Source organism: Pterocles gutturalis, unplaced genomic scaffold (assembly GCF_000699245.1).
Source record: "Pterocles gutturalis isolate BGI_N339 unplaced genomic scaffold, ASM69924v1 scaffold5799, whole genome shotgun sequence".
NCBI classification, from domain to species: domain Eukaryota; kingdom Metazoa; phylum Chordata; class Aves; order Pterocliformes; family Pteroclidae; genus Pterocles; species Pterocles gutturalis.
In genome coordinates this window covers 4,079-24,263 of record NW_010133215.1, presented here as the reverse complement: position 1 = coordinate 24,263, position 20,185 = coordinate 4,079, and the positions used below count along the sequence as shown (strand labels likewise).

Sequence of the window (20,185 nt, the reverse complement as noted above, 5' to 3'; positions counted from 1 at the left end):
GATGTTTGGGTATGCATACTTACATATATACATATATGTATATAGGTATACAGGTATTCCTCATTTTACTGTCCAAATCATTAACAAAAGCACTAAATCAAGTTAAAGACAGAACAGATTCCCTCTGGCCCTCTGACTGTTCTCCCAGGCCACGGGTGAACTGTGAAAACCACTCTGTCACTGGATGTGAGACATTGACTGTCCATTCTGCAGACAACACGTTTACTTCGTTGCTTTTGAAAATGTCACTCTGGTGATAGCCCTGCTGTCCAGATACATAATTTATTGTTTTCCTTTTAGCCCTTCATCTGTAAGGGGAGGAGTTGTATGTTTTGTTCATATGAATCCACATATTGGATATTTTTATTCCTTTGTTATCCTCTAGATGCTTGTATACCAACTGTTTACCATTTTGTCCTAATATAGTCCTAATAAAACCTATATATGTCCTAATATAGTCCTAGTAAAACTGTATATGTCCTTAAAATAACTCTAAGTTCTGAAGTTACACAGAGTGGTCTATAATTTCCTTTTTTAAGCTGTGTGACTTTTTTTTACTAGTTCTATGGGGCTTCCTCTCTTACAAAACTTACAGAAGATAATTGTGAACATTCACAGACTGTTTTTAACTGCCTCCTTATGTAGTTTAAGGCCATGAGATGCTGCTCACTTAAATACATTTAAGTACATAAATATCCTTTCACCTGATCTTTCCTTCTCCTGATCTGTTGTGCTACCATTGGCTTCACAGGTCACAGGTCTCCTGTTCGTAAAAACTAAACAAACAAAAAGAAAAGCACTAGATACTGCAACCTATTCTTCCTTTTGTCTTCCTCTTCAGCATATTAACAGAGCCTTCCCAACTGCCTTTTAAGTCCTTCCTACTTTGAATTCCCTTGTTTCCTCCACCTTCTTGATTTTATCTCCACATTAAGTCACTCTTTTCTGCTCATTCTTACAGCAATGACATGTGTGCAGGCATGTAATACTGATGTTACTTCAGTATGGTGCTCCCCCTGCACTGGCTGTCCAAAAAGCCTTCCTGCCCAAGTCTGACAGCAGGGGTGGCAGGGGGGCTGATGTGTCTGCCCCTCAATTCTCACCATTCATATCCCAGCATAACAACACGAGCCACCAAAGTTTTTGTGCCATACTGACATGGGAGTCCATGTGAACTGCAGCACTTGATGGATGGATATCCCATTCTGCTGCTTCTGCCAGCTGTCCTGGGCCTGGCCTGTTATTGTATTTCCTATTTCTACAATTACTTGAAAGGAGGTTGTGACAAGGTGAGTTTTGGTCTCCTCTCCCAAGTAACAAGCAATAGAAGGAAATGACCTCAAGTTGTACCAGACGAGGTTTAGATTGGATATTGGGAAAAATTTCTTCACTGAAAGGGTTATCAAGCATTGGAACAGGCTACCTGGGGAAGTGGTTGAGTGACCATCCCTGGGGGTATTTAAACGACATGTAGTCATGGTGCTTAGGGACATGGTTTGATTGTGGACTTGGCAAAGTTAGGTTTACAGTTGGACTCGATGTTCTTAAAGGTCTTTTCCAACCTAAATGATTCTATGATTCTGTGATTCTATGATTCTATACATTTTCTATATAGATATATATCGATTTCCTGTTTCAAAATAGTAGCTGAAAAATCTAAATCTTCCTCTGTCTATGACTTGCCTGGACAGTGGAAGAAGCTACTTCTTCTATTCCCCTGACAGCATCATATTTCAATGAAATCCAAAATCTGAGGGTTTGCAACCACCCTTCAATATTCTTGTCTACAGAAATTTTTCTCAAAGGCCACTAAATAGCCTGCCCTTCTTTGCATTTTCAAGTCATTTTAGTCTTCTGCATTTGTTAAAGGATCAACATTGATATATTGTTCTTGTGAACTTTGCATGCGTATTTTATAATGTACTTCTACTTAAAATGTGACTGCTGCAATATAGAATCAGTCAACTATTAATTCAGTTATCACGTGTATCTCTGTGCATATGTCAGATACTTTTTGTTTTATTGGACTGAGAAAAAAGGGGTTTTTTGCTAAATGAAAAGTTATTTATCAAAGGAGAAGCAGCACTTGTCAAAATGGCTTGATATAATATATTAGAGGTTTCCCCTGTATGAAGGTTTCAGTTATGTTGCTTTCCTGAGAAAAGCCTTTATCTTTTGTCCATGACTCCTTTGCACTCACATAGCCCTGTTCATTGCACTTCTTCTAGTCCTTCACAAGCAAGTCACGGTTACAGGTGTCCTCCTTTGAGACTAGAGGATACCCGTCATTTGACCCCCTCTTAGCATGCTGCATCAATTATCAGGGCAATAACAGCAGGATTGCCACAGAAACTCCTATTTACTCTTGAGGTCTGTGATGTGCTCCCCAAATAGAAAAAAATCTCAGTTCTAAGGATTTAATCTGAACAACCCATTTAGGAATAAACTGTGATGCTTAATTTTCCTTAATAACAAAAGAGGGAGAGAAGTCTGCCAAGGTTTGAACTCATATTTTCAAAACACACACATAGCTTTACAGAAGAGCAGTCTAGAGATGTGCAGGTTAGTGAACAAACAGTTAAAGCTGCTTGTAATCATACCTTGAATAAATTGTTTCTTCCTGATGGAAGCCCACTGACAGACCAGGCAAGCATCCCATTGGGAAATTCACTTTTTCTCAAGGGTGTCTCTGGGACAGGACGTAATAAATTAACAGAGATTTGAAAGCAGATGGATTCTAGAGGCCCATTTGGCTTCAAAGGTTCACTCCAAGATATGTTTATAGTGGTGTCAGGCAAAACCACTGTTTTAATGGAATCAACTGCCTCTGGTACTGAAACAGAAAGAAAAATTAATCTCCTGTTAGGTACAGATCTCACTAGAGGCTTTTTTATTTGTTTGTTTTATTTTTAGAAAAGTCAAGAAATGTCACTAAGGAAAGAATAAAGGGTTATAAGTATATGAATATGATCCAGTTACAGGACTGACACTCTACACATATAAAACTCATATTCTTCTACAGTCAGTCAGCTGCAGATAAGCTCAAAATGTTTTCAGGGACTTTTTTAGTATCTCCTTGCATGGTGTTACCATGCAAGTAAACAACAAAAAAAATGCCAGCTGTTGTCCTACACCTCTACGTTTATAGTTATATCACTGAATTCCTGCTCTCTCTTAGATTCCTAACCGGGTCTCAGATTTGAGTTTAATATGATGCTTACTTGGATATACACTAAAAATGTACCATGCACTATTCCAATTGGAAAGTCTTTTCCTGAACAGAAAAGTTGAAGGAAGAAAACCCAAAACTTAGCATTGTTTGCTATCATTTACAATTTGCTCAGAAATACATGGTTTGTCTGAGCTATGTAAGCAAGAAACTGGGTTGCTGGTCTGATGCCCATGCCAGCTGGTTACTCACTATTTGTTCTGGAGAAATTAACCCTTCCTTTGAAGCTTTGAGATCACAGACTTTGAAACAGTATGTGGCGTGCCCCAGCTCTGCATTAAAAATTATTTTTTCTTATTGAACAGTCCAGATATTCTAATGACTTCTTTTTACCTATGTTACCTACATATCAGAATGATAGGTTCATAAGCTGTAATTTATATCCTAGTAGCAAGACTGCAGATTATTTAAATTAAGTGTGCAGAAGCTGGACTAGCAAAGAAGACATTTCTCCTTTCAATAGCTAAAATATATGTGGAGTAAGAGTGACACGCTGTGGCAAGAGCAATGCATTGATTTTTCAAAGTTGTCTTCCTTTTTTCCTTTCCCTCTATCTTACTATTTCTCAGAATGAACAGATTAATACAAGACCCTTTCATTTCATTACAGAATTGAGGGAAAGACAAAGGGAATTTACACAGCTTCAGAGGTGTGAAATAGTGTACACACTTCAAGAGGTTCTAGCAGCATCTGATTACAATTTAAACTAGCAGCTACATTCATGAAATTGAGAGCATACGTGCCAGGACACATATATATTCTGTTTACAGCTGGTTGGAAATTTTTCAACAAATTTTGAAAAGGTCCAAATGTTGATACAAATACATTTTAAAAATGTTCAGGGTTTTGAGGCTGGTGTGGTTTTTGGGGGGGTTTTTTGTTTGTTTTTTGGTTGTTGTGGTTTTTTTGGTTTTGGTTTTTGGGGGTTTTGGGGGGGGGGTTGTGGTATTTTTGTGGGGTTTTTTTCTAGGACTTTCTTTTGATCACATTGTTTTGTTTTGCCCCAACTAGAGAAGCCCATTCTGAGTTTCATGTTTCATTTTAACTCGAGACTGAAAAATTCCATTTCAATGGAGCAACCCAGTTACCCATTTCATATGCTACCTTTATGTTTCACTACTGAAAGGGTGTACCTTGCTGAAGAATGGCTCAGTTTACCACACAAAGAAGCAATGGTGTGAATTTTTGCCACATCCCAATAGTATTCAGTCTTATTCAATCAGTGTGTCATACACACATGTGGATTCCCATGCAAAGAATTGAAATCTACTGATCATAGGCCAGATTTTCTTATTTTTTGCTATAGACTCCTTGAGAATATGCTCATAATATTCTGAGATGAGAGCCTATTTGCTTGCTGCTGCAGATGCTAAGAGATATGACTGTTAAGAGAAAAAAAAAAAAAAAAAAAGTAGCATGGTTGGAAAACATCTTCCAAAGTGTAGCATGTCTGGATCCCCAAAGAAGAGTGGCAGTATGCCCGCACCTCTTGTTCCACTTTCATTTGAAAGATGAAAAGAAGTTAAACAGAGGTTTTCTTAAGGGGAAAAAATGTGACTGTTCCCAGAACAAAACAAAACAAACAAAAACAAAACAAAAAAAAAAAAAAAAAAAAAAAAAAAAAAAAAAAAAAAAAAAAAAAAGGAATGATCTGTGCACAAGAGGAGCCACTGGTAGCTCACAGGTGATGCTCTCCTGTGGATAATGGCGGCAAAAAGACAGGTTTATTGTTCTATGGAGGAGTCTTTGAAGAAATCACAAAGTGTATCCCCAAGAGAAGAAGAACGGGAATGAGGACCCCTGGCACGTACTTGTTGCCAGCTATTTTGGATAAAATGTTTCCTTGAGCACAGCTGATCAGTAAGGGATTTGAGACAATAATAAAAACACAGTGGTGGCTGCACTTATTTGAATTCCAGTTGCTTCAGTACCTTGTGAAGCAACAAAAAGCCAAGCAGAGGTAAAGGAAAACCTCAGGAATCCTGCTGCTGTGCCCTAGCTGCATGTCACAGTAATAACCCCATAGCTGCCCAGTCTGCACAGCTGTATGTCAGCTACAGCCAGCCCTGCTGCATCTGGGTTAAGTGAGCTAGTGCCCAAGGACCCCTCAGTTTCAGTTCCTCACCCTCTCTCAGAGAAGAATTTTTCCAACCCTGCAGGACAAGAGCTGGACAGGAAGACTAGTGAAGGCGAGGTCTATAGCATTCCTATAACACTGTGAGTTCAACAGCAAGCATCCCTAGGTACCATCTCCCTGGTCTTTCCTGAAAAACCCAAACAGGCTGCCATGTAAGCTTGGCTATAATTCTGCCTTGCTGATTTGGGGATTATGAGAGGTGTCTGATGGCTCTGCAAGTGATGAGTTTATGTGGATCAAGTCAACCTAGCTGTTGACACCAGGCACAATAAATGGAGCACAGCTGCAGAGCAGATCTGCCACAACAGAAGAACAAGCAAGTGCTATGCATACTACAGGGAACAGTTATCTCTCATCATAGTTTTCCATGTTTTCATCAGGTGAGTCCAGCAGCATCACTCAACGATGCAAAAATTGTCTGAAGGCAACAAACACAAAGGCAACTCCTCATGAAGACAAGTGTGCACGTACACACAAACACATGTAAAACAAGAAAAAGAGTTGAGCAAGGTAGTGCTTTGGGGTTGTGTTTCAATGCAACACAACGCATGCAAAGGCATAGCATGCATCTTCGGATGATCCTTTTCTTTCTGGAAGATGACAAGAGCTTCAGGGAAACTGGAACAGTAGTTGCCCTGCAGCTGCAGAGTGAAGCAAAGAGTTAGCAGAAGCATATTCCTGCCCTAATTAAGGTATTTCCAGCCAAAGAGGCATCTAGCTCAGACTAGTAGTATTCTCAAAGAATAAGGACATCTTGAACTCGGGCTGCCTATGAATCTTGCCCTTGTGGCATTTGAGGAAAGTTTCTGGGCCATGTTGACTTCAAGGACAGATGGGAAACATGCTGGCACTCACAGTGCCAGCACCTGGGTCTGCATTAGAGTGCAACATAGAGCTTAATTTCCTCACTATGACATGTCCCAAGTTTCATCAAGTATGACAAGATTAGCAGTCAGTAGTTTTGGACCCCAAGTTCTGAACCCACAAACAAAACCAGCATATTTAGTTAGGGAACTAAGGCAGCAGCAGACCTATGTTCTGCAATGGAAACTCCAGAGCAAGGTGGAGAGGATAACTATGAAGGTAAAGGGTGGAGGATGAATGCAAGAGGAGAAGACACAGTAAGAAATATGCCAGTGATCAGGAAAAACTGTAGCTTGCTATGGTCAGATGGATAATCAGTGTGAGCTGAGTGAAGTTATAAATCCCTCATAACGTAACACAGGCTACAAATCAACAGCAGAACTGTTACAGAAGTCCCTCATTTCTTGTTCTGGAAAATGTGACCTAAATAAAACATGTTTAACATGACTGAGTTCTCTAAGAGAGCACTGAAAAGATGGACAGTCCTTTGAAGTAGAACAACAGAAAGGGAAATTTGCAAAATCACACACCCAAAGCAGGCAGTGGAGGAGGTGTTAACCTAGACACATTTCTTGAGCTACATCATGAGATAATATAGCACACGTGTATTATGTGAGGTGAAAACTGGCTTTGTAAGCTAGGTATGCTACAGAAGCACAGGCCCAGCTCTCAAAAAATAAAGAACCATCTTGAATAACAAGCTATATAGAACTTAGATGCTCTTGATCACATTTTCTTTTTTCTTTTGTTTCTCATTCTTTATTTCAAAAGCAACTTTGTACTCAGGAGAAAGCCTTTAAAATAAAATACACCTTTCACTTGCACTGCATCTTGTCTCTCATGGACAGAACTATGTGCAGGTTTTCCCCAAATGTAGCCTTGGCTTTTACAGAAAGTGAGCCATGTCCCTGTTATCCTTTTCTAGGCTGCAGCTACATGCTCCCTTAGACCCTGCTAGTTCTTGTCTTTGCCCTCTTCTGTTGCATCAGCAGGTCACACCTCATCACAGAGTACAGAGGTAGCTCCGCTTAAACACAATTCTATTTGGCTGCCTTGCCATCATATCTTGACCTCTTGCCTTCACTCATTCCTCTCTCACCCATTCACTCCCATTGAAGTTTCTTGGCTTCCTTCTGCCATGATTAGTTTAATAATGTATTTATTTATTTTTAGGTAATCGCTAATCAGTCCACTCTCTGCCCTAAATGACACAGTGAACATTCAAGTTCAAAGCACTACTTCCTAACTTTCTTCTTCTAGTGTGAAAGGGACTGAGAAGGGCACATCAAAATTGTTTAAACCAACTGAAAATGTGCTATTGTCATTCAGGTCAGGAGAAGTAAAAATTAATCGTTGTTTTTTAAGCCTGGTTCACAATAAATCAAATCTGCACTACCCTAAGAAACAGTAATCATGAGAACAATGTCAAGCCAAGGGGAAAAGATCTTAATGCTGATTGAATACATAACACACATATTTAAGCATACATAACCACATATACATTCAAACACAACTTATTAAAAATGTGGTCCAAGGCAGAAACTGCAACTACTTAGCCACTTTTAACCATAGTTTGTCTTTACTCAGGAAGCCGATAAGCAAAAGCATTTAAGAATACATACATGTCTTATGAATCTTACAGATTCATCAAGTCTAGTTGCCAAAACCTTGTGAAGATCTACAGAGGTTACATTTTAAGAAAATTTCTCTGCTTCTGATTTGCAAACCAAGCTTACACACACCTTCCTTTAACTGAGATGAGAATTGTGTTCAAAAACAGAATAGACTGTGAAACAAACCTCCATATAGAGTTGTGTCAATTGTCTCTTTTCCTTATCTAAATAGAAGTTTTTCACTGCAACTTGTATGACGTAACTTGAAAATGGCTGTAGGTTGTCTATGATGGCTATAGGACCCTGAAATTCCTGTAGTTAAAAAACATAATAAATAATAAATGTGTTTTTAGAAAAGAGAGTCATATATCACACCCATCGTCTGTCAATTAGATGAGTGTTAAAAAATAATACAGTAGTGCTTTTCTATTCTAATATCTTTAGTGTTTAAAAAAAATGTTATAATGATCATATGGGTAATAGGTCACTACAGAAAACGCCAAAAAACAACCTGAGGTGTAATTAGCATGGCTACACTAGCACATTGTTCAGTGGCTGGTATTTAAATGGAAATGGCAAAGTCAAAACAATGCAAGAGAAGAAAAAATTACAAAGGCAAGTACGACTACCACAAAACACGTAAAGGCAAGCCATATGGTTGCTGGACAGTCTAAAGAGTTATTTAAACTGATTAATATCAACCACAACTGCTCTTTTGACAAGTAGAAATTGAAGATCGGTTTTGACAGGATTTTAGCAAAGGCATGTTGAAAGGTAGAGGAGTACTTGCACAAAGGAAAGCTAAGAAATCTACCACTTAAAAAATACCGAACAGAAAAGGGGAATTACTGTTGGGGATGTAGAAGTAGAAAAACTCCCTGATAGAAGGTTACAGAATGGTTTATAAAATGACTAGAAGTGATATCACATTCCCTGTTTCTATATGATGTCGTGTGCATTTTTGTTCCAAAGTAGCCATACCAATGTTTTTTGCTGTAGAGAAGACAAACGGTAGCTTGAGTTGCTGAGGTTGTTAGGCATTTGTCCGAGCAATACCAGATATGTTGGCGTAGGCTGCAATATGCTGGGACATAGCTGCTGTGGTGTGACAGATGGCAAGCTTAACGTAAAACTAGTGTTCATCATATCAAGGATAGTAGGTTTCTCAGTGTCTGGCAAACGAATCAGGCATCTTTTATCTAGGAAAGACATCAAATAACAACAACAACAACAAAAATTACTGCTGGACCAATCCAAACTTGCATGGGATGCTACCACCGTTCCCTATGAGAAAGCATAACCACAAATTATCCTCTCTGCTTTCACAAACAGAAACTAAAAGAATCCCACCTGAATGTACTTTATTTGATAACTTTCATGGACACAAAAATACCCCTCATCAAAGCAAAGTCTCAAAGTCTTTGATAAGATACAGATTTACTAAAGGCACAGATTTATGAAATAATTTAGGTTCCTCTTTAAGTACCTAAATGCCTTGGAAATCCAGATCATAGTTGCTGTGTTGTCAAGGGCAGTACACACTGATGAGTCCAAACTTGCTTGTCACAGGGAAGTCACATATGCAGGGTACCCTTCTCTAGCAATTAAGTGTTTTTTAAGTGTAACTTTTCTTCCAAACAACTTTTCATGTGTGAAGTTCATAGTAACAAGAGGGAAAGGTGAGACAAATTTTGGAAGGAGAAAAAGAGTCTGTAGGGACAAAACAATAGAAAACTACTCTCTGACAGTAAACAAAAAGTAACAAAAGAAAACCCCTCATCACTTGATGTACTTTTAAAAACAAATTAAAAATACATTAAACGGACTTGCTGCCAAGAAGAAAAAGAGTAAAGCGCATGCATGGGGAAGATGGTCCAAGGACAAACGTTTGCCCTTGGGGAGGAACATCTGACCTCACTGTCTAGATCTTTTCTCCCTAAAACAGCAGCCCCTCCATTCCTGCCAAAGTCAGGTTCATGCATACAAGACAAAGAGAATAAAAAAGTCTGTTCAACAGAAATAAAGGTAAGATTGAATCTTTGTCAATTTTACAGTTCCTTAGAGTAGTAAGACTCCCATACGAAAAGTCCCAGATGGAATAAAGAATTGAGTCATTTTCAGAGTTAAACTTTCTGTCAGGCAGTTCCATAGAAATGTATTTACCCTGACAAGAAAATCCTTCACTACATATTCAGTCCCCTTCCTCCTAACCCTGAAGAGAAATCATTCTCTCACAGAATCTGTGACAGGACAATAATTTTCACAGAGTACTTCTGATGTGTTAAAAGATCAACTGACATCACATCTCTGGATGGCAATTAAATAGGTTAGAATGAAAGGAAATTCTAACAGTACTCCTTGCTCACATCACTAAAGCAATAAAAAGCATGTCAGTCAACCCAGTTGTCTTTGCAAACATCACTTTTTTCACATATATACCATTTGCTTTCAGTACTGAGAGGGAGAAGAAAATATTTTTTTCTTGTTTTAGTATGTTCATTTACATTTATCTTAAACTTGCATGAATAATTCTGTGCATTGACCCCTCTCCCTACCCCCACCCTCCACCAAATGCTAAGGCTGTGTATTCCTCCAAATATATTTGCAGCAGTCAAAGTAAATAAGAAGAGCTCTGTGGGGATCTCTGAGTAGAACTAATCCCTTTGGACTGAAATTCAGTTCTCCCCTTTCTACACTAGCTAAGCCTGGGGCTCTTGCAGGAAACCCTGTCCCTGGGGATAGGGATTGGTACATTCTGGACCAGGGCCAAACCAGGCTCCTGCACCAACGCCAAGCCCACACAGACCTCATGGGAACAAACTCGCCCAAAGTGCTGGAAAGAGCAGCCTGGGCACTGGTCAGAGCAGCTGCAGGCAGGAGTAACTCCAATGGCTTCCCAAAACAGTATGAAATTCTTTTATTCCAAAGAAGTCCATTCCGTTAAATTGTTCTCTTTTATATTAGTCAGATTTTTGTGTAAAACTGAAGTTAAAGAATTATTTTGAATATATTCATCATGCTAGTAGATGTTCTAAACCTCTGCATTTACAAAGATAATCCCTATAGGTACCATGAAGCCTAACTTTCTATTGAAACTACTTTTTATTTCTTTCATTATCATTCTACAGTGGTTTGTTTAAAATATCAGGAGTTCTAAGTGAAGTCTGGGTCTACTATCATGTAAGCTGTAATTGCCTCTTAGGTACTTCTTTATAAAATTTTAATAAGGAGAGTTCTTATCTCTTTGCCTTTGGAAGAGCAGACTTTTTTTTCAGCTTTGCATACTTGTGAACAAAACCATAATTCTGTATCATAACAGACATCATTATCAAACTGTTGCTACAACACTTTGTGGACATGTCTGCTCTTTTTCTGTGCTTTAATGTGCACCACCTTTTCTAAACCTTCAGGTTTGACACAACTTTGAAAACAGGCATGGTTTGGTATTAACACCCTGAGCCTTTGAAACACAGGCAATATTCATCATCATGACCTTCCATGTGACCCATCACAAGACCGGTCCTTATATCCATCCCTTTTAAAATGTGTGTAGTGAATTGTTTCTCTCTTGAAGTTACTTGAATCCATAAAGCATACTTTACACAAACACACATAGCATGATCTGCCACTCAAGTACATGCTCTGAAATAAATGTTACATTTACAAAACAACCCAAATCCCCTCTGCCTGGATACCATTACACCACTGAGCTGTAGGATAAGATTTTTAGCTCATTACTTGCTCTCTTCTGAAGAAAGTTTCTTCTACTTTCTTTATTTGTTAGCCAAATTTCAGTGTATTCCTTTGTTTCAGTGCTCCAGAATATAAATTTCTTATCTACAGTCAAGCTGCCAATTTTCTTACCTGCACGAAAACGTTGTATAGTTAAGTTTCAGAATAATCCCTGAGCAGACAATTTTACAAGAGCAGATGGGTGCTTGTATCCACAGTGTGCCAATATAGGTATCTTGGTCACACCATATCTTCAAAGACCTCTCCTGGAAAAGGGATTTCTGATATTTTCCAGTAGGTCTCATGAAGCTGAGAAACTTTGCTATTTCCATTTACAAGTGTAGATTTGAAGGCTTTTTATAATCCATAATTATGAAAAATGTAATTCAAATAACAAACACCAGAAATAAAACACAAGAGTGAGAGCTGTCTATAGAAATTTCCATCATTTTTCCAAGGTGAAAACCATGGTGCTCTGCCATCTCCCAGGAACAATTAATACAGCTCCTCTGGCAATAGAACCACTTTACCAGCATTCATCCAGAATCGAGCTGAAAACTGAGCAACCAAGATTAAGTGTCATCATTACAAATAGTGCAACATAGGTAAGTTGTCATACAAGACTCTACCTGCATGAAGTACCCTCCCCACATATTGAAGTCTGCAATGCCACTTTCAGGCATAACTTAAGATGGTATTATATCTTTTCATTGAGATAAACTGTTATAGGTGCACCTAACATGAAAACCTAGGAAAACAGTGCGTTAATACTGTAAGTGAAATCCATCAACAACATTTGTGGCTGAAGCATCTCCATTTAATTTACATCTTACTAGAATACATATTTGCCCCAGTAACTATCCTCACACTGCTCTTTCTCCTAGTTTGTATCAACAGAGTACACAACGGGAAACACAGAACACATTTTGTCCATCTTGCCTATAGGCAAATTGATTTTATAAAGAAAGTATTTCATGAATGCTATTTTGCTGAAATTAATGTTGCTTCATTTAAGAGATAGCAAGAATCACAAACTACCTAGAAACATAACAGAGCACTCAGACCTTGAAAACTTGGTATTTTGGTAATTCTCCAGCAGTGGCAACCATCCACATCTGAGGCCCATATTTCATCTCTTCCTCTAATAGACAGCAGCTAGGGATTCTTGGAATCAGACAAATCAATACTCACGGGTCTTCCAGGCTCTGCATCTGCCATGTTACAAGTGCAGTAGTTCCTCCTCTGTTCTTCTACTGATAGGTATCCCAAAATGTGGTGCATGATGTTACTCAGAATATCATAATAAAACATGCAGCTGCCATAATCAAGCTCTTCCATCCAGTACAAGAGGCTATCAAATAAAATGCTCTGCTTACAGTAGAAAAACTAAAATCTAAGCAATCTTACCTAAATACAGTCCCATACACAACTACAGTCACAAACCTTCCAAACATTTAATACAGGGTAACTGCAGCAGCATACTTGCAGAGTGATTCCAGGTGTTTATAGGATATTTTTGAATGGAAGCTCACAATAAATTACTATTCTGGATAAAACAGTTACTGTAAATAATTGTTATCTGGTGCTGGCTTTCATTTGCATCACTTAAAAAGAAGAACCTGTCAGTATCATCTGAAATCTTTATTCAAACACAGACATCTTTTTGAAATTAGATATGTCCAGGCTCAACCAGCAGTATGAAAGTAGAACTACATCCAGAAATTTCTGAGTTACACAATGCAAAAGACTCATATACTATAAAAAGTCCTTTTAGGTCCTTATCAGTTGATGATTTTATGAAAATCATGTTTAAAATATGCTTTAAAAAGTTATTAGTAATATATGCTTCACCTTAAAAAAGGATATGACAACAGAGATGATACTGTTGAATTACTTTTACCCAACTGTATGTTCAATGCTTTTAGAGATTTTATCTTGCGCTCAAGATCAATAACAAATATTTGAGTTTCATTCCATGGCATTTTCAGGGCAACAAAGAGGCGTCTTGCAATCCAGTCAACTGTGATGGCTATGGTGTTGTGAAGATATGCATCTTTGAAAAACTTAAGAAAAAAATAAAAACATTACTAAAACTACTTGAGAGCAGAATTTTCCCACCTGATGCTAGGACATTTTGGAATTAGATTTGTTTCCAAAACAATTTCTACTTGGCAAGTAGAAGTCAAAATATAAAGAGATACCATGGAATGAGGATTCCAATATTTTTATAGAAATGAAAACTGTTGTTTCATAAATATCAATTGTTGTTTCCATGTTGCTTCCATATTCTTGAAATTAGAATTAAATCAAAATTAAATTAAATTTTATTTGACACAAAAAATAAACTTCTTGTATAGAATAGTTATAATATCTGTTTAAATACCTTATCATCAAAGCAGTTGTCACTAAAATCATATATGTTTAACAGGAAAACTTTACCAATGTTATACCCTGGCCTATTCTAATAGCTATTGATGATAAAAAATTGAAGTCTAAATTTTATTATATTATATATATTTTTATTGTACTGCTAGAAAGGAAAATTATCCAGCTAATCTCTTTTGTACTACATCTCATATGAACTGATAGTCATTAAGAATATTATGTCTTTCTCTTTTCCCCACTGTATTTTTCCATTAAATGTGCTCTGTTCATCATACCACTTTTTTTCTTTTTCAGATATGTAGTTTTGACTTCTTCAAAAACATTATTAACCCCAAAATAATGACAATAATGGTCACATATTTTCCTAGATTCTCTCAAGAAAGGGAATGAACAAAGGAATACCTGAAACTTTGAAGTAGTCTGTATATTCAGAAGAATAAGAGAATCTTCTACAATATAGTACAGATTGTCATCATTAGCAGTATAACAGATGTCCTTTACATTTGTCTTTGCTGAAAGTTCCCATATGGTATGATTATTGTCTATGTCAGTAAGAAACAACTTGTTGTCAGAAACAGTTATAAGAGTTGGGACAGGGAAGAGATCTGGAAGGAAAAGGGCACAGCAGAATTTACAAAAAACATTCTAGATCATAGCAGTCATTCATAAGGAAAACAAGCAGAAGATAAAAATAAATTATGGCCCTTCACAAATTATATTTGGTCATGTGTCACAGCAAATACATAAAATAATGAGATGCCTTCTTGGCATCACATGCCAACTCAACATTTTTTCAATGACGTTGTGGATGCTTACCTAAGAAATTTAAGACTAGTAAAAACAGATTTGCTTACTTGATTACCTTTAACAGCCCAACTAGAAATAGCCTATGATCCCTAGTAGATCTCTAACTCTCCTGGTTACCTTTCACAGCCCAATTAGAAATATTCTGTGACCTCTAGCAGTATGCAGATTACAGATCAAAACCTGTTCCATACTATCCTGGGGTTGCCTAGAAAAGTTAATTTAGCATAGTTTTGAGGAAAGGCTTGAAATTCCTGCAATTTAATGTAATGATAAGAAATGTGTTAATCATTTCACGTCAGAAGCTGTAACTATTTTCTCTATGGTGTCTACTGTAGGGTAGAACAAATGTCACACAAAGTGTCAGAGGCTATTTATCAGATAACCAAATTCCTGCATTGTTGATTTCAGGAGCTATTACACACAAACAATGAGATGGCATCTATGTCATCCATACCTGATGAATTCCTCTCTGCTACAGCAGACAAAGGTCCTGGAGCCACAGAGGTGAAGGCTTGCACCTGTGAGACAAGACTTTGTTATATATGTCAAGTAGGAACATAAATCACTGGATTCGAGAACCTGTAGAGTCATAGTTAATGACAAAAACAGAACCAGATCCCCTGGTTGCTCAGCTAGGAGCATATGCATGTGCTCTGTTTGACCTAAGGCTGTGCTGGTCAGTTCAAAGGCTACATTCAGGGTTGGACCATGGCTCTGGAGAGAACTTTAAGCAGTGGCCCAGAGAGTGACAATTCATGCTGCATATATCAGTTGGAGCTCAAAGGACACCAGGCAGTCTGGTCTCCTTCCCCAGGCCAGAATACTTCCTACTGTTGGTTGATGTTACAACCAACATAATGATCTCCCCCGTCAGTATCTGACCTGTTACATGCTCTCGTGTTTTTAACCTATATTTCAAGCCCACATTCTGCATGTTCCAAACCTTTTATCACAATGAAAACATGACCACTTGACAAGTTTTAATATGGAAGTTTGTTTTTATGGAAGCCATGTGAGTACTTGCATTTTTCCAGCAGTGGAAATTCTCTTGATCTGTGGCTCTGTTTTTACAGCTTGTCACCCTTCACCAGCTCAGCCAAAGCTGTGTCTAACTTCCAGCTTTTAGCAGGGGCTCTGGAAGACCTCTAGAAGACTTTATTTTGGGCCTCACCAAACATGTGTAGTATTGCAGCATTGTTTTGCACCTTATTTAGTGAACAATACAGTATGTAGAAAGGTTAAGCCAGGTATCCAAAGGCGAGTCAGTGAATCAGCAGTACCACAAGCAGAAACCAGTTCTTGCCCCAAGCCCAATGCCATCTCCTCAGCAAACATGTCAGGCTGTACTGATAACATCTACCATCTAACATGAGATAAGCTCAGTAATTTTTCATACCTGAAACCTTACAGTGAGGCTAGGAAGCACATCCCTGAGAGAAAAGAGCATCAGGATTGGTTTTATGTTGCTTGTGTTCCACTCTGTGAAAGCGTCAGCAGTGCCATTCTGACTCGATAGTAAACTCTGAGCTGCATTAATACTCCATTGTCCCTTTCAGGCCTGTCCCACCTGAACTCCACAAGGACTTTCTCTTCACTTTTATGTAGGTTATGTCGCAACACATATATTCTAGGGTTCATAGAGGCTGAAGGAACTGTATTTAAAAAAAAAAATAAAAAAAAAATAAAAAACACAGAGCGAAGTACTCCTATTAAAACATGAACTCTACTTAATTAACTTTTCTAGTTTTGAGCCTGAGTTTTACAACCCCAGTGCTGACAGAGACAGATAACAATTGGTGAGGTGTAAATTAGAGAATAATATCTGAAACTTCATGGTAATTCCTTTCTGTTTTTCATTGGTGTGTAGGTATCTGATTCTAACTTGCTTAGCAAAAAAAGAGCTGCACGAATAGAAACAAATTCACTCCTGCACTCAGACTGGGAAATATTTTTTTAGCCAAGTCCTGTAGGTAACAATGGAGTTGCAAGAATTTTGACAATATAGAGCTTACTCTATTCCCCTTCCTCGACACTTCAAAATCTACTGTAGCTCATAAGCTTTCTCAGTCTCCAGCACTCCAGTCACTGAGTACTATATTTTAGCTGACTTAACTTTGACCTGCATGAATGTAAAAATAAACATGGACGTAAAAAGTAAAAAGTGCATAACTTTTATTAAAAACTTAATAAGTGATTAATATATTAAATTCAGCCTTTGATGGTCATTGTAATAGATCTCAACTTCTCTTTCTTGCTCATAGTCTTAGGCTCATGGTGGATATATTGTCATGCACTTTCTGTTCCAAATTCTATTACTGCAGCTGTGTGCATTTATGTGTGCAGTAGATAATACCCAAAGATACTCTAGAGCATGTCCTTGCAACTCTGCCTAGAGCTGACTAGCCCTGGAAGCTGCTCATTCCTCTCCAGGGTTTCAGATACAGACCTGGTCCCAGTACCTGTTACAGGTAAGGAATGGGATTTAAAATTCTGTTACCTCCTTCAGGAGCTCGAAGAAATAGAGATGTTGTTGGTGCCTTGCCCCAGTATGTGTATGGAGTGACATTAAAATCAAAGAGTGCAAATGGTTCTAGCGAATCAACTCCATAGGTTGGCACTGTCAGATTATGGGGATAGAGGCACTGTTCACTCTCCAAAGACTGTAAGTTAAATAAAACAGAATAAAATAAAACAAAACATTATTTTCCCTCTCAGAAAGACTTTCAGTTTTCTAAAATTCCCCTCACCAAGCTGGTCAACTAATTCAAGACAGAGCTTCTATTCCTGTGAGTGATCGTTGTTTCACCAACTCCTGTGGCACTGCAGCAATGAGTAGCAATCTGCTAGCAATCTGCCCTTTGAATTTAAAGTACAGCTTGCCAACAGTGCTAAAATTAAGTGTGGATGAAGGCTAGATTTCACATTTAGTCATTTTTTAGGCAAAGACAAAGGCTCTCCCACTGTCAAAGCTCAGAGGACACTCCTGCCTCTGAGTTACTGTGAAAGGCTTTCTAACACTGAGCACCGGGAGCTCCTCACCCTGACTTCACACCTCAGCAGCTAGCCCAGAGCTACTGATAAGCCTGTGTTCCTCTCCTGCTGGCCTCAGTGGTGGAGAAATAGGACAGCCTGCTTTACATTTACAGTTTAGTTTTGCTTCTTGACCGATTTGTACATGCTGGAGAAGAAACAAACCGTATTTCTGTTTAAAAATAGATACATCAGCAAATAGATGCAGCAATATATGTAAATAATAAGGAAGGATTGCATGAATATCCTCACTTGTAGAGCTTTTGATCCCACACAGTAAAAGACACTTCCCCATTCTGCATTTGTGGAAGGACTCCAAGTGATGTGAAAACTTGAAGAATTTCCTTTAATCCTGAAGGAAGACTCTGGCACTGAATCTGGAATCACTTTTGGTGTAAAATAAAATTTTCCTCTCCGTAAAGAGAGGAAGAAATAATAGCAACTTAAAGAATATGAGCAATAGCTAGACTTTTCAAACCTGACTTAAGACTATTGAAGTACTATGGAAAATCACATAAGCTGTCATTAGATAGAAACAATGAATAACAACACCATGTATTCTTTTTAGCCATACCCATCAGCTTTTACAACTGCACATTACCCAGGTATAGCCTGATATATTTATTAATAAGTTGTTGTTGGTTCTTATCTATTGTCAAACAACTAAAGAATTTCAAGAAAGAGGAATTACAGGCTGACAGTGAATACCTTTATTGAGGGGTTTAGATAAATAAAATAGTGTACCTGGCAAAGGTTTAAGTGATGTGTGCACAAGGGTAAAGGCTGCAAACTCTGCTGGTTGTGAGAAGGGAATGCTAAGGCTCTGATGGACCTCCTGAGTTGTAATAAACTGAAGACTATTAATCCAAAACAGACGACCACTGCAGTAATCCAATGTACCCTGAGATATTTCTGAAGTACTCCACGATGCAAATGCTGTGACAATGCCATTACCACAGCTGTGAAAACACATATGAAATTATCTAACTGAAAACACACATGTAGAGAGAAGAAGATTTATATATTGTTTGATGCATCAATAAATTTCTCATCATTCAAATTCTTAATTCTCATGCAGGAAGCAGGAAAACAATTTAAAAAGTTTTCTTTAATTTCCCTACAACAGAACACTTTTCAGAATGGCATATTGCAGGAGCACCTTGATTTCATTACAAAACAATTACAAAATGGCTTAATATTCTGATGTATGGATGTAGAAAATTGAGTATATTGAAAAATCAGCTCATCTTCTCTCAGCAAGGTTAACCATTAACCATAGCAAGTCTAAAATCAGTCAGAAAATTCAGCTGATTCCACACAAAGCCAGCCTGCAACATTATGAGCACATATAAATACAGATACTGTTCAATAAATCTTAAGAGGTTTAATCTGATGCTTGCAAAAAAACCCCAACCAACCAACCCACCCAAGCTCCACCCTCACCCCCCCAAAAAAAGGCACTCTCCATAATGAAAGGAGCAAAAAATGCAGTTTAATGAGCTGCCAGTCGTCATGCTCTTGGCACTTACAGAACAAATGACTATTTTTCTCAAGGTCTTAGTATATATTCGAGCTGACCCATAAACACGTGTTTATTTTGTTCTTTTTTTCACATTTTCCATTTCAGGAATCATGAAACCACTTCATGCTCAGGATGATCAAGAGGAAAGCCTGCTAAGTGCTGATTGCTCAGGTGAGAAAGTGATGTCAGTTCAAGTCCTAAGCTCCATGCAAGATGAACAAGTTACAGCTCTGGGAACTTGGAAAGTGTCAGCTGCTGTAAATGCCAAGATGAAATAGACAATAAATGGCGATTATTTCCCAGTCTAAAAATTGATGAGAATTACCTCCATTCAGTTTAGCATCCATGTTGTGTTTCGCTCACTGCAAAACCGTGTTGACATCCATCTCAACATTCAGTTTGCCATCAGCCTGGTGTGACCCTTAGCTCTTCTTTTGTTTATTGTTAAATTAGTAACTAGTGTGCCTAGCATTGGACAAAATTTGTTTTTAAAGAGCATCACAAAAACTAGAAAGCACAGACTTTCTTACCTTTGCTACCCATGTACTTACCCTTCTTTGCAAAGAGAAACTCTGTATAGGCTTAGGCATAGACTATCTTGCACAAGCCAGTAAAGAGAACCATAGGTGAGATCCAAAGTTAAACCAACCACCTAAGAAAAAAAAAAAGTCCAAATGTCATTTGAATATGCCCTCACTTCTGAGGTACAAGTCCTTAGGCATAACTGTTATCTAGCCAGCATCATGAGTAGCTTTTTGGCAAAAATATTATTGGCAAATTAACATTACTACTATGAAAGTTTATTCTAACACAAAAAGAAGTAGCACTAGAAAATAATTAGGTCCTTGGTGGACACCTATTTATAG

At 38.0% G+C, this 20,185-nt stretch overlaps 1 protein-coding gene across 1 annotated transcript in view; it reads right to left on the bottom strand.

Moving 5' to 3' along the window:
• Nucleotides 1–19,971, bottom strand: part of ROS1 (ROS proto-oncogene 1 , receptor tyrosine kinase) — a gene marked incomplete at both ends in the record, with an annotated part of 48,747 nt that extends 28,776 nt beyond the window's left edge. Inside the window, 15 exon segments of the mRNA XM_010081151.1 lie at nucleotides 2,601–2,833; nucleotides 8,030–8,065; nucleotides 8,068–8,155; nucleotides 8,825–9,042; nucleotides 11,531–11,707; nucleotides 12,640–12,926; nucleotides 13,427–13,638; nucleotides 14,363–14,565; nucleotides 15,222–15,285; nucleotides 16,164–16,276; nucleotides 16,279–16,419; nucleotides 17,265–17,426; nucleotides 18,043–18,207; nucleotides 18,542–18,756; nucleotides 19,871–19,971. Of these exon segments, the coding sequence (XP_010079453.1) occupies nucleotides 2,601–2,833; nucleotides 8,030–8,065; nucleotides 8,068–8,155; nucleotides 8,825–9,042; nucleotides 11,531–11,707; nucleotides 12,640–12,926; nucleotides 13,427–13,638; nucleotides 14,363–14,565; nucleotides 15,222–15,285; nucleotides 16,164–16,276; nucleotides 16,279–16,419; nucleotides 17,265–17,426; nucleotides 18,043–18,207; nucleotides 18,542–18,756; nucleotides 19,871–19,971 (2,415 nt within the window).
• Between the last annotated feature and the right edge of the window lie 214 nt (nucleotides 19,972–20,185).